The 14,784-nt window shown below is 43.1% G+C and overlaps 1 protein-coding gene across 7 annotated transcripts in view; it reads right to left on the bottom strand.

Annotated features, from left to right (window-relative positions):
* Positions 1 to 2,508: 2,508 nt before the first annotated feature.
* JCAD (junctional cadherin 5 associated) overlaps positions 2,509 to 14,784 on the bottom strand; it is a 64,139-nt gene continuing 51,863 nt past the window's right edge. For 4 of the 7 annotated variants that reach the window (XM_054815487.1, XM_054815482.1, XM_054815483.1 and 1 more), the window contains 2 exons: positions 8,548 to 12,191; positions 2,509 to 4,368 (listed from right to left, as the gene is read on the bottom strand). In XM_054815487.1, coding sequence (XP_054671462.1) covers positions 4,334 to 4,368; positions 8,548 to 12,064 — 3,552 coding nt within the window. In that variant the 5' untranslated portion in view covers positions 12,065 to 12,191 and the 3' untranslated portion in view covers positions 2,509 to 4,333. Of the gene's footprint in view, positions 4,369 to 7,991; positions 12,192 to 14,784 lie in introns of those variants that run through there. The other 3 variants (XM_054815484.1, XM_054815485.1, XM_054815481.1) reach the window with 2 other exon arrangements.

Raw genomic sequence — 14,784 nt, 5'->3', positions numbered from 1 at the left:
TTTTAACGCTGTTTTGTCTCTCTTCTTCAAGCTGATGGCTCCTGCCAAGATTGACTTCTCACATATACTTGCCTTTATCAGATCTTGAACCTGGACAAAAGTGCCCACTTTGCACTTGCAAGAACTTCTGCCATTTAAAATGCAAGAACATTTTGCTTCTACTTTTCCCGCAATCACTCTACTAGATTTTCCTTTGAAAAGGAGCAGTGAAGAAAATATCAACATTTTAATCCAAAGAGAAGGTTGAATACTATAAAACTAACATTCAGCCGGCTGTCCATGTGGCAGAGGCACAATGTTGACCCTAGATATTAATATTGATTTATGATATTAAACAAACAAATATTTTACTAGATTCCAATGTTTATATGTGAATAGATGGGACTGGTTATTTTTGAAGGGTGACAGATTAATTCTGTTACTTGACCACTTTAAGCATATGCTGTCCTTAATTTTTTTTCATGCATTATGGGATGTTTCAGTATATGGACTGTTTGCTCCCAACATCAGGAGCTGAGTGAAGGAAACATGATGGTTTTGAGAAAGGATAGTTTGCAGCAAAGACTAACCTGCCATAAAACAACAGTCCTTCTTATGCCTAGCGAAGATTTCTTGAGTTACTAGCTGCCAAGCGATGCTTAGCCAGACGTATCGTCGGGCGTTTCAATTACCGGTGATGGTGAGTCTCTCAAAGGGGTTTCCCTCCTGTTTAGCTGTGATGGTAGTGGGACTTGAAACACAGACGTAAGAGCTCTTCTCGGACCACACTTCTCTGTAGCGTGGAGACTGGAGTGGGACCCCAGAACAGCGATTCTTCAACCAGACTTCCAGTTTCTGCTGAGGGGAGCCGCACGAGGGAGCGCTTTCACCTTCAAACCGCGGCACCTCCCGCCGCCCCGGGCAGCCCCCGGTCACCTCCTCCCTGCGCACCCCCGCTGCAGCGCCCGAGGGACGGGACTTGCCGTTCTTGGTCCGCATGGGCCAGTAAAGCTGGACTCGGACGATTCCGTGGCCCCGAAGCTGACGGGTGACTCTTCGTGCTGAGACAGAAGATAAGAGCCTGGAACTTTGTGTGCGTTGTTTATCTTCCCGGCACCTCGGCGCTGCCGCCGACTGCTGCTGTTACTGCCACTAACCCCCAGGCGGGCGATCCGTTCTGGATTTCAGCAGGGTAAATGGACGGACATGGCAGGATCTATTTAGCCATCCATCTCCTGAGGAGTCTCCCCATTAAACATTTTTTAAATGTATAAACCAAGCATGGAGTTTTTGCATGAATTTCTGGGAATGCTCATGAAACCAGTATTTTCCCAGCCGAGCACTTTGATAACCTGTCATCCAATCCCAGCTCCCCCAGCTGCAGCAGTACAGGAACAGCACAAGCTGGATGCACAACAGCGTGTGGCGTGATTGCTGAGGTTCTAGCTCTGCTCTTCCTCCTGAGAATGAAGATAAATTCACAGTTCTTCACTGCTGCTCTGCAGCCACACGACTGCATTGCAGGAGACACTGGAAAGAGACTCCACATCTTCCTCCTCTGCATCCACTCAGATCCTGCCGTTGCCTTTACCAATGCAAGTCAGGACAGCTTTATGCACCCATTGAGATAGGCACTGAAAATCATCATTTACTGGTTTTTAACTACACCTGGTGTAAAAGGAGCTTTCTGTTGACTGCTGTTTGCAAGTGGCAAAAGGTTTTTGGAAAGGCGTTCAGCTATGGTACCATCCAGCCCATTCTGATAGCTGACATTTTAATTACGGTACCATAGAAACACTGAGCCACAATCATTCATAAAATTGTGCTGCATGTATTTCTTAGTTGTCTGTATCATAGTATGAAATGAAACAACCAGTGTTGTTAGAGGAATACACCATTTTTAAAGCAGTACTAACTCTAGTCTTTCATCCACTGATCAGTCACATACTACTGCAAAAGAAAGCTTACTAACTTTCTAGGGTTTAATTTCTCATTCTTAGCCAGTAAAACCTTCCCTGCTATATTGCTGCTTCCTATTTCTTTCTTCTTTTTTAAATTTTTTTTTTTTAAATCTTGGCTGTTTATGTGCATTGGAAAACTAATTACTTGACATGACTGATGAAACAGACATGTTGGAGAAGCAATTATCCCACTCCCCATCAGAAGAAAACAAAATGCACAGAAAACTCGTTCCACAGAAACATGAACTAAAGGTAGCAGGACTGGTTATATGGGACAATTTACAGTTCTCCAGAAATCAAGGATAAATTAAAACTTTCAAGTTATTGCCAGGCATCTCAGCTTCACTAGGAAGTGGGATGATGAGAATTGAAGCAATTCTTTTTAAGAACTGGGGTTTTTTGTGGACAGAATTGGAGCGAGATTGGGGGGAAGCATGTTTTGTAGCCCCCAGATGTCCCTAGATGGTGATGAAGAAAGGTGGATATAGTAGAAGTGGTGGGAACAGTTTGTCAACAACTATTGCTACACAGCATGCACAAGAGTTAATAAAATAAATTATACACCACATTTTCTTCTCAAACGAGCTTTAAATAGTCCATATGTAACAGAATCATGTGTTACAGACAAGAAATTCTTGCTGCCAAAACACAAGATGAGTGTTTTTCCCTGTCGTTCTTTCCAAATTACAGACTTAGGAAAAAATATTTCAAGAAATTAAAAGATTTTTTAAAAATAAAATTATGCTAAAAACCAGAAAAGGTCAGTAGAATAGACTGGTGAAGTACATGAACAAGTCATCAGAAGAATGTTAGTACACAGGTACTTACAAAAAAAAAAAAACCACACAAGAGTGGACATAAAGGCTTTAAAGACACAGATACTATGCAGGCTAATTCAGTATCAAAGAGCAGAGTGCATAGGCTTTATTATAAACTCTGTAATTCATGCATTTGTGTGTGCAGATAAAATATACTTAAAGCCATGTATTTAAATGCCATCAAGAAGACACCTGAACTCCTCCCCAGCAACATCAGTTGATTTCAGGGAAGAATTAAACCCAGTTTTGTTTATTTTTATACACTGGCCTAATCCAAACCCATAATCTGTAGAAGAGAACAAAGTAAAAGAAAGAAACCAGGTATTTTATCTGAGCCGCTCAGAGACACCGGGACAAAGATCCAAACCCACTTTTTGGAAATCACCATCACTGGAATGTAATGGCAGGAACACTGGCCCGGACAGTTCTCAGCTGTGTTTCAGAAAGTGGCTCCAAGAACGATCCAAGGGTTGAGTGGGGAAAACTAGAAATTAACCCTGTAAGTACATACATACATACATACATACATACATAGATGGCTCTTTTCAGAACAAAATAAGGTAGCACTACTGAGTATGTGGCAATATGGAGTGTGCATTAAGATACACAAGTGAAATCTGCTTGGGGCACCTTCACTCAGAGGGATAAGTCTTCTTAAAATATAATAATAATAATAATAATACTTCTTTATACTTGCCACTTGTTAGCAATTGTTTACATCGTAGAAAAATAGATAGTATTCTGTAACAAGAAATATAGTTACTTTGTTAAAATGGGCTATTTTAAACCAGCTACTATTCTTTCATATAAAGAATTTCTAAACAGCAAAACAAAAATAGGTAATACTGAGTGCAAAACAGCCAGTGGTATACTTTGCATTGGTTTGAAACACTAGTTGCCAGCTACTATAATTACACGTTCTGTACACTGTACTACAAAAGTCTTCCATCTTTTAGAAGCCTTGGGGGTTTTGCTTTTCTTCTCTCTAGGTGGCAAGTAAGTATTTAATCCGAGTAAATTCAAACTCTGGAAGTCAGAAATAATTTCACAATCAGTCTTTGCTACCATTCTCTCGCATTCTTTCCCCCACATAGTGCAGCAGCACTTTCTACTTATGGCCCAAAATCCCTTAAGTTAAACAAAGTTTAGACTGTAGATACTTAGAAGTTTAGCTTATAAATTCACATTCTTTTAAGAATCATTTCACTGATCTCCCATGTTTACATTTACACCAAAGAGAAAGCTCAAAAGCCTCACTTCATGCATTTCATCATCCCCGTTGAAGACTGAAATAGAGTTCAGATAAAAACTCTTTGCCAACGGTAGGTATGAAGTCGCTACAAAACCAGATGGTTCCAATGTAGAAGTCAGATTTTTCTGTGGTCTCTGCAACAGTTTCAGATACAAATAGCTAATTCCTAGTGGCAGTGGTAAAGGCATTATCAGTACACCATGAACAACACAAATGGAGGCAATTTCCAAGTATCAAAGAACAAAAATTGAACAAAAACCACACAGAAAAAAAATTAGTGAAACATTCTTAGTAGAGCAGAAATCTCTATTTCTTCATTCATCTCACACCTTTTCAACTTTGGTGGGGTCATATGTATCTGAAAAAAAACCCAAGAAAACACTATTAATAATGTATTGTGATATCTATTCAACATTGCTAGCTGCGGAAATGAGACATCTTTTCCCTAGTTTTTATTAAAAAAAGAAGCTAATACTGGACTTACAGCTTTAAAGATACATACTACAGTCCTGACCCAAATTCTGTATTTACACCAGTGTAATTTGGGAGCAACTTGGATCAAATGCATGGAGATAGAATTTGGGAAGCCTTGGGTAGGTAGGAACAAGCGCACTGAACACTAAGTGATTACTTCTAATTTTCAGCTGCTTTGTCAGGGAAAGACATAAGATTTGCCCCCCCTCCTGTACTGAACACTAAGGACAAGTAAATGCTTTAAGCATCCTAGCAGGGTGTTTAAGACTGGCTGAAGAAGTGGTGATGCCTTCCCGGCATCAAGGTCTTTTTATTCAATTGTAAATCCTTGGTTTCAGATTAATGCAACAGAACACAGGAAAGCACAGCTGTGTTGCATCACTATGGTCAGACTGTCTCGCTTCAGTCTGCAAAACTGCAGCTCATGTTTTGAACATTATTCACTAAAGCACTGGACTGGCTTACTAACATTGGTCTTCATTTTCAGCCTACCTCTTGTCAGTTCACAGGACAGACTACCCTTTGGTTTTCTTTTCTTAGAGCCCCAAGGACACTTTTCTATCAGATTTTTTTATTGGATTTACCCCAACATTGGCCATGAAGTGAGCAGATACGAGCCTTTTCCTTCACCCTTGTGAGTCTGGGACAGGATTGCAACAAAAGGGCTTTGCCTTGTGAGATCTGCCTGCCCTGTGCCATCATGCACACGTCTGACTTACCCTAGGCTCCTTGGGATGCGCGGTCATGGTGTGGAGGAACCAGGGCCACATGTGGAGGAGTCTGCAGGCACGCGGGGGCCTGGACGAACAGGCACTGCAGCCCATGCTATCCTGTGCTACTTGCTGGTCTTACACAACACAGGTATCTGTGCTAACCTTAAACGTCCCTCCTGTAGGCTGTACTCCCACAGCACTTGCATTTAAACAGTTGAGCATGAAAATAGTTGCGCACATAAATATCACACTTTGGAGTAAAACGTTCACCCTCAGGACTTTTATGTTGATGTCAGTGAATGTCTTCATTCAAACAAGCATAAAATCCTCAGAGGGAAATTTCTACTCCTGTGTGCAAGTGTCCATCTGCAGCATCCAGACTCATATCAAGAGTTGGCTAAGAAAGAACAACTGGATTTGGCCCCATTGGGTGGATTCCTGGTGCAGGATCCTTTATTGCTTCTCTTGCCCACTGTCCTCAAGTTGCTAGGCCAGGCAAGAAGGAGTCTGTGCCAACACTACCTATGTTTTCAGAACTGTTTATCACTATTCAGCCTCTTCTGGTATTTCCAAACTTCAAGAACAGATACCACATGAAAGCAAAAAAATCAAGAGGAAAAATGTTTTTGAAGGCTAGTACGCTCCAGGATAACGCTGCATCTTTCTAAGCTTAACGCACTGATTGTGTGAGAAGACGCCTCTAAAGAAGTAACATTTTTTTCTATTGTAAATATTTTGCCATCTAAACTGCTAGAACGTGCAAAAATTCTGAACTTTTCTGTGTGAGGTTGACCTAAGAATAAAAATGGATTTATATTTCAGAAACCTGATTTTCCTAAGGCCAGACACATTCACACTAATAGAACTCCCCACAAAATTTCAGGTATTCACTGTTTCGGGGAGTGGTGTTGTGTGTGTGGGAGAAAATCAGGCCCCCAGACACGGAGCCTCTGCGTGGCTGAGTTTATTCCTGGAATGCTTACGCACACCCTCAGCACCTAACCCAAGGACACATAAGGGCCAGACTGCCAGGCTACATCACACTTCTGGGGAGGGACAAACATTGGAGTTCTAGCATGGATACAGAAATGTCGATTCAACATTTGGTTAAGCTCATTTGAAATGCTCTCTACAGAAACAAAGCCAGATCACCAGCCTCATGGAAGCAGTCTTCAAACAGCAAAGGAGAAAAGACATCCAGTGCATTTGGGAACATTTGGAGATGTTCTTTTAATGGCAGTATTTGCATAGTAAGAGCAGCTTCTTGCACTGAGTTTCGGCAGAGCTCTTACTCTGACAGATGACTGTTCATCTGCCAAGCTGCATTATATATGTGAAAACTGGTTTCTGGTATGGCCTCTAGCCTCTGCGATGGGCCCAGTCTGCAATTATAAGACTAACATCACCCGACCTCACTCCAGATAGAATGGCCTTTAGCAATATTGACTCTTTAAAAGCAACAAATACAATGGTTTTCCAGGACTCTCATTTTGGCTTTCAATGGTACCAGTGAGCTAGTCTGGAAGTTGCAGTGAGACTTAACAGAGGAAGACACAACATCGGGCCTTTCTACAAACATGGATCGTAGAATCATAGAATCACAGAATCATAGAATCATAGAATGGTTTGGGTTGGAAGGGACCTCAAAGATCATCTAGTTCCAACCCCCCTGCCATGGGCAGGGACACCCTCCACTAGACCAGGTTGCCCAAAGCCCCATCCAGCCTGGCCTTGAATCTTCAGTCCTGCCCCGTTAAGGTATGGTGAAGATCTTGTGGCCATCAGCAAATCAGGGTGTCTTTGGATGGGAAGAGGCCAGTGGAGGAGACACCTTCCCGCCCCAGGTGAGTGCATGTTACCCGCTATAGTGGATGTGTGCAGCAGGAAGGGACATCCACACTATCCAGATGTGGGGAGGGCTGTTACATCTGTGAGGGAACTACTGCAATGGGAACACACTGCAGAATTCAAGCCTGGCATTGTCAGCAAGAAGGATAAACTTAGACCTAATTTACTGCAGAATAAATCTCCAATAAAAGACACACAATCTGTTTTGATACATCTCTGAAGTCATGTCACCACAACAGTTATTTTCTTCTCTCCAGCAGAAACCTCAAGGGAGGAAAGCATATGAAATGCATGTGGGGCACACTAGACCTGATGGGTACAAGGAAGCTAAATTAGTCTCTTTGGAAAATCTGGTCTAGAGAAATACAGTTCAGAGCAGAAAGAGACACAGAGCTGTGGGATACAGAAAAAGACATTAAGGGAAAGGCTGCAAGACTGCAGGAGTCAATACTTAAAACTCATACAAATATTTCTCTTCAGATGGAAATACATAAATCCACTTTAAAGTATGCTCCATTTAATTTCAGTCCCTCTGTAGCAGAAAACTGTGAACAGATTTATATCGATGAGGTTTAATGAATAACCTGTGCAGATTTTAAGGTAGAGTGTCAGCTGTTACAGTGAGGATGGAAAAAGGAAGGAGGAGATTAATATTAATTTAACAACTTTCACACCATACATTTGCTCGCTCCAATTAATTTAATGGACTAGACAGGTGGCCTGGGAGATTTATCCCTTTACACAGATCTATGGCAACAACTGATTTTCAGTTGTTCAACACAATGCTGTATGAAAACTGTTTTGGAGAGAGAACAGCTCACGTTACTTTGGGGATGTATGTGGACTACACAAGTATATATACTTCTGAGAGATGAGGAAAACCAAAAAAAAAAAAAAAAAAAAGGTGTTCACTGAAAAAGTCAACTTTCCATTTGACCTGGGGATAACAGTTAGTCTCAACATCTGATCTGGAAAATATTCATGAGAGAGAGAGAATTTTCCAGGCCCCTTAACACAGCCATTTCCCAGAGGTTTCACAGAAGAACAGATTTTTATTTTTAGTTTCTTCTGAACTCTGATATAGTATGTATCTACTTAAGTATTACAGAGGGAAAAAATAGGTATTCGAGGAGAGGCTATGATTAAATCACCACGTGTTCCCAAACACTGGCACTAGAGTGACTATCTTTGAACTCTGCTGTTCGAAGCTGGCCTTCCCTGAAACAATTAGAGAGAGATGAGATCTCAGGGAGCACTCCAGCCTCTGTGAATGAGTTTCAGTATCACAAGTGATTTTTCCAGTAACTTTTCCTAAAATGGGATCAGAGAACATTCATGCTATCTCTTCCACAAGGAGAGCAAAGGGGGTGGCAACCAGATGGGGGTAGTACCACCTACAGCCTGTTACTATTTGAGCAGCGTTATGTGGGCATAAGCAAACTGATCATACCTATTACATAAAGAAGCAGTACCCACTTGGATCTCCCATAATAGGTTCTTACCTAAAGAAAAATCTCTGTCAATCTTCTTCTTGTCCATTCCACCTAAATATCCGTTTTCACTGAGAGAGATAACACGCTTGGAAACAGCCCCGGAGCTTGCCAGTTTGCTTCCTCTCTCCTCTTGTACCCTCGACAGCTTCTCCTCATCCACCTCCTCTCCCGAGTCTGCACTCTTAATGCTCAGACGTCTCATCCGAGACACAGAGTCAACTTCTTTCATTCGCACTAAGCGATCCATGGCAGTCCGGCTTGGTGGAGATGTGAGCTTGCCTTGGAGCGTCTCTATCACTTTTGAGGTGCTTCTTACTCTCTTTTCTGAATGCTGATACACAGCTGACTTGCAAACCAAGTTTTGGTCCTCACCTTGGCTGGGACTTACATGATGCTCAAGAACTTGCTCAGTTACCAGTGGTTTAGCACTGGCTTCCTGGTGAGATGTCTGGCATTCATCAGGGTATAAAGACCGGCCTCCTGCTCTGACAAAGAGAGCACTCTCCGTCCAGCCACACTTTCGTCTGCCTTCATAAGAACCATCTTTTTTTCCTTCTTTGTCACTTACTGCGCTCCCCACTGATGACTCAAAGTCCTGGGCACAGTTTGCAGGGCTAGTGCCTGGGTGGGGCCCAAGGTGGTCATCAGGAAGGAGAGACTCCACTGCTACATCTATACCTAAAATTCTTGCAGCTCTTGCCTGCAATGACTCATTCACAGGGATTTCCACTGCATTTGCATTTGAAGAGGGATCAGAATTGTTAGCACCAGGTCCCGGGGCTACCTCAAGTCCCACTGACCTCAAATCCGGCTCAGAGCGCCCATGGTTCTTCTTCGTTAGTGACAAGCGCACTACCGAGCCTCTCTCTAATACTGCATCCTTTGTGGGAGTTGCACCTTTGCTCAGTTTAACAAAGGCTAGGTAATTTTGGTCTTCACTCATCTCCTGCAAGACAGGGTTATTGAAAGGATTACTGTGACACGAACTGCTTGGGCTACTGGACAAAACTCTCTTGAGAGGGCCCACACGAACTGGCTGCTTGCTTGTTCTGTTCTTGGCTTCCCCCATCCTCATTTCTGTTATCAGACTTCCATCTGCTGGCCTGACTCCTTCACTGCTCCCTCCTGGCTGCGAGGAGCCTTGAGAGCCAATGCAGCCCGGCTCGCCACCATGCTCCGTCCCCATGCTCCAACTTTCAGACTTACTTTTAACTCTTCCTGACTTAAATACAGGCACCTCTGGCACAACCGTTTTCGACTTCCCACTGTGTTTTGGTTCCTGGTTTGACTTCTCATTTCTGGATGCCCTCCTCTGCATAAGGGCACCTGCGTGCGGAGAAGTCGCAGCACTTTCCAAATCTTCTTCACTGCTTGTGCTCTCCTCCTGCCCTTGCAGCTCCTTGTTAAAACTTTCTAGCTCACTTATTGCATCCCAGGGACGGCGACTTACGGGTTTCAACAGGAACTGCCCAAACAGCTCTTTACTGTTGCAGGGAGCGCCTGCTTCTCCCTTAACTACCTCTCCCTTGGAAAGAAGGCTGGTTTCCCTCTCCTGGGCAGGCATGGGCTGGCTCTGGTGGGCTTTTAGGGAGGGGGCCTGAAGAGCCGAGGTGGCAGTCCTGGAAAAAGCGCTGTTGCTAGACTGGCTGAGGTACATCTGACCCTTCATGCCGTAAGCGCTCTGTCTGCAGCTTTTCTCATCAGAAGGTAACCCTGTCTGTTTCGACCCTGTCATGGATGCTGTACATCCTAGGAGCTTCGGAGACAGCAGTTTGTTACTGTTGGGCTGCTCAGGCTTTGTACCATGGAAGAATTGTGAGCTTTTAGGTTCTTCGGTGAAACTGGTCTGTGTCTGCTGGTCTTTGTACTGATCACCTGGCCAGGAGCCAGAGTATTTGAGCTCTCTGTGTTTTGTAGGCTGAATAAATCTGAGGTCATTCATTTGTTTGAACTCTTCTGGTCTCCACAGCTCTTGTTTTTGTAAGTCATTTTTATTGGTCATGCTTCCTGTAAGCGCTTGTAACTCCAAGTCCGTTGAAGACATACTTAAGAGACTTTGTTCTTGCAAAGCCCCATTGTTATCAAATCCATTCTTATCGGGGCTCTGGGTTATGTTGTTGTTCCTATCTGTATCTGGCAGATTGGATTCTGATTTAACTGGGATAGAAACCAAACAAAATATAGTTTCATTCATTTTTTTCTTTGAACTCTTTTTGCTCTGCATCCCAGTTCCAGGTTCAAACTTTTTCACTTTTGTAACAGTCTCACAGGTGCTGTCCATATGTGAATTTCTTACAGAAAGTTTGCCTTTTGTGTACTCTGTGCTGGCTTCATTACGGGGGCTATGATTAGTTGTGCTACAACTATCTCTTTGGTCCGGCAAGGCACAATTTTCCTGATCTCGGGTGGATGGTGCCAACCATCTGTTGCTATGGGTGGAGCTGTTGGAAGTTCTTTCTCCCTTTGCAGAATTGGACAAGTTTGATGCATCTAAGAAGGCACCGTTGTACTGTACTTCAAGATCTCTCTCTTGCAAAGCACTAGAACTGGGACTACGTGCATTTTCAGTGTTGTCCTGCAGACCTTCCAGTGGTGCAATTTTAATATGTCGTATCCGAGGATCATCGAAGGGAATATACTGAACAGACTGCAGGTAGTCAGCGGGGCGCCTCGCATGGCTTTGCTTCCCATGAGGAAGATGGTTGTCTTTGCAAGGGTCACCCCCTGCTTCAAAAGCATTTGCGGCTGGTCGTTGGCAGGGGACAACCCGCTCCGCAGGACCCTGCTGATCGCTGCTGGCATACGCATTGTTGTTAGGCACTTCATTGAGGGGCTGTGGGGTCACGTTTTGGTGAGGTGGGGATTTGTAAGATGGAGGAGGTACGTAGACCGGGGGCTCCAAACCAGAGTCTTGAATGCAAGAATCTTGCCTTGGCTCATTGACTTTGGCTAAGTAGGGGGTGGGTTCGTCTTTGTGGTAGTGGTCTTGGAAACCCACGGTTTCCGCAGGTGCCCTCGTCTGCCGCTGCAGTTCATAGGACGGAGGCTTGAGAGGTCTCCCATACTTGGGTTTCACCAGGGGAAGGAAATGGCCTCCTGTTTCATGGTGCTTGGCTGGTTCCACACTCAGTCTGTTTGGGGGATAGGAGGGGGTTTTAGTTACGCTCAGCGAGTTGTTACTGTTAGTGAGGGAGGGCATTTCCACACACCTCATACTCTCTGGCGAAAGGACCCTCGGCAAGGACTGCGATTTCCCCTTGTTGTGGGCGCTCAGCACGTTGTCTCCCAGGGTCAGTGAATACAGCTCTTGAAGCAGCTTCTCCCTGTCACCCTCGGACATTTGCCTCCCTACCTTTTTTGGCTGGTTCCAGCTTTCCATTCCCAGACTTTGCCATTTGCAGTCGCCGGGCACTTCGCAGCCCTCCTGCAAGCCGCTTCTTCTAACGTACCCCGCGCCTGTGCCCACCTTCAGCTCTCTGTCCTTGGGGTGCCGGGGTGCCCCTGGGGCTGCAGCCATGCTTTTCATTTCCACACCGCCTTTCTGGGAATAGCCCAGTAGCACACTGAAGTCCTGTCCTCGTCTTCTCCAGTAGGCAAGATCTTTATCTGTCTTGGGCTGGGACGACCATGCTAATTCGGGCCTGTCATAAACCCTGAAAAAGAAATGGAGCATCACAGGCAGTTTGCACAGATGCCCTTTCTTTCCCTTGTGGGTAAGGCCGTTAGGAGGTCAAATGTTGAGTTATGCCAATGGGGTTTGTGTAATCTATTTGCAACCAGATGACTTTATGATTTTAATGAGAGGATTTAAAAGTCAGTCATTAACATGAGTAAAGGAAGGGACTGATGCTCTGCTGGCACGTTGTTAGCTATGCAAAGCTGTTAGAGAGAGAAATAAATGCACACAGTTACATGCTGTGCAAACATGCACAATCCTCCTCAATGGACACCAGAAAACCAGAAATGATTCTGTTGAACTTATTTCTGCACTCTGCTACAGCAAAATCTGTAGACGTCAAGGGGACTACTGTGGTACACAAGCGTAATAGGAATCCCAAGCTAAAAAGCAGAGGCAGGGAGAACAGGTGGGGGCTATTTCATAAGATATATTCTGTAAGAAGTATGATTTGCATCCCAGTACAAGAGTTGAAATTAAACATGTCGTTTCCAGTGTTGATTCTTGTTCATCTTTCAAAGGGAACAAATTTCTTCAAAGTGCTTTGGATGAAATGATACATGCCACAACAATGGTGATGTATCAGTACAGTTCTGAATAAGATGGAACCAATATTTGAAATCTGAAATACCTCAAAAGAAGTATAACACTGTTAAATAAATGAGGGATTAACTCCAGCAATCTATTACCGAAAAATGAAAGACATTAGACATTTTATTGTGGATTAGAAATTCAGAACACAGATTTACATGAACAGAATAGGTTCTCTGTGTCTTCTGAACAGAGTGTAAACTATTTAATATATTACTGCTGAACAAAATTGGTACCTTTCTATATAAATAATTAATCTTCTACTTGAACCGCGTTCTGCTATTCTTGTACCTAAGGTGTCCAACAATGTAACTGCCTTTACACTATGTAGCTGCCACCAGCATAAGACTGGAAAGAAAAATCAAAATTGACAGAAATAGGACAAGTATGTAGATAGAACCCAAGAATTTCTTTCTTTTCCCTCCACCCCAAGGTATGTAAACAGTGTCATCTGGCTCTTTTTTACTAAAAACAATGATCTATTCAAATAGTAGTTTGTGAAAACATAATACAATTCAAAATTTGGAATGAAAACTAAGCAATCCAGATCCACAACAATTTTCTTGTATCCATGTTAACTTCACCCTATGAATATAAAAGTTTAAAAACCAAACTGGGATAAGGAGCATCTTGTTCGTATTAATTCAACTGGATTAAGACTTAACATCTGAACTAAATGTTCTGCCTCTGAAGCACAAAGTACTTCGATCACTGAACCCCAAGAAGTAACAGACGTCTTCATTAATCAGTCAGATATAAGAGGACACCTTCTATATTGGAAAGTTGATTGCTGTAACAACGAGCATTTCCATGCCTCTCTGCATGTGTAAACATGCAGCTGAACAAATGTGGTCATCTTCTGAGATTATCAAATCTACCTTTCAATCTCATCCCCATGCTGCTATGGCACCATTTGTATCTGCGTTTACAAAACGAGGTGAGAAACAGGGTCTGGCAATAGTGAGGAGGGAATGGACAGATTGCTCTTTCTGCTTGATTGTAACGAGCACCAAAAAGGGTCTACAGGAATCACAGGAAGTACAGAGTCATAGATTCTAAAATCAGGAGAGACCATTATGATTATTTAGTTTGACATCTTGCTCAACGCAGGCCATCAGACTTCCCCGAAATGATTCCTGCTTCAGTGGTAGCATGTCTTTTAGAAAAGCATCTAAAAATCTTGATCTTTAAATTTGTTGCAAAGCTTAATTCACCATTAAAAAAACCCCAAAGTAACCCCAAATTCTTATCAACCCAAATATAAAAACATTGGGGGAAGAAAGTATGGCAGACAGTAATACTGAGCTTTGCAACAATTGCAACTAACAGCACAGAAATGGAATGGGCTGGAAGTTTAAAGGATTTAATAGGAAATCAGGAATAGGGAAGCAAGCATTACTCAACTCTTTCCTAGGAAACCACTAAAACAGAAGAGTTTTGGTTGGTTTGCTTTTTTAAAAACAGACAAAATGCAAGCTCAGATATTCATTAAAGTAAATTAGCCCTAAGTTAGGACAGCTTCAGTTACAGAAAGGATGTTCCTCCATTTATTAAAAGCTGTTTAAAATATTAAATTTATTTTTACAGATTAAAAGATTAATAACTAGGCTCCGGTAATAAATTTCTGAACATGATACAAACCACTATCCCCTGTACTATGTCATCATTGCAATGTGAATGTAGAAAAGACATTTAAAAGGAGGTATTTAGAGCATTTAAACCTGATCTTTTCTATGATCTGCTCACAAGGTGGACAATATCAGTCTCTCCAGCTTCTGGCTCAGGTGCTAGAGGTGGTTACACAGCCAGCCTGTTTCCTGCGCCCCGCAAGCCTCTGGAGAGGATGGCACTGCACGGCGCAGTGGGAAGAGGGTGCTCCATGGTCTCCCCAAGGACCCTCCAGCTTAGCTCCAGCCTGAAGACTCCTCTGCTCCCAGAGATGGAGAGTGGCTCCTGCCCACCTGCACGCAGAAGGCATG

Source organism: Grus americana, chromosome 2 (assembly GCF_028858705.1).
Source record: "Grus americana isolate bGruAme1 chromosome 2, bGruAme1.mat, whole genome shotgun sequence".
NCBI classification, from domain to species: Eukaryota; Metazoa; Chordata; class Aves; order Gruiformes; family Gruidae; genus Grus; species Grus americana.
Note: the sequence above shows the minus strand (reverse complement) of the source record. Positions and strands in the feature narration are given on the sequence as shown.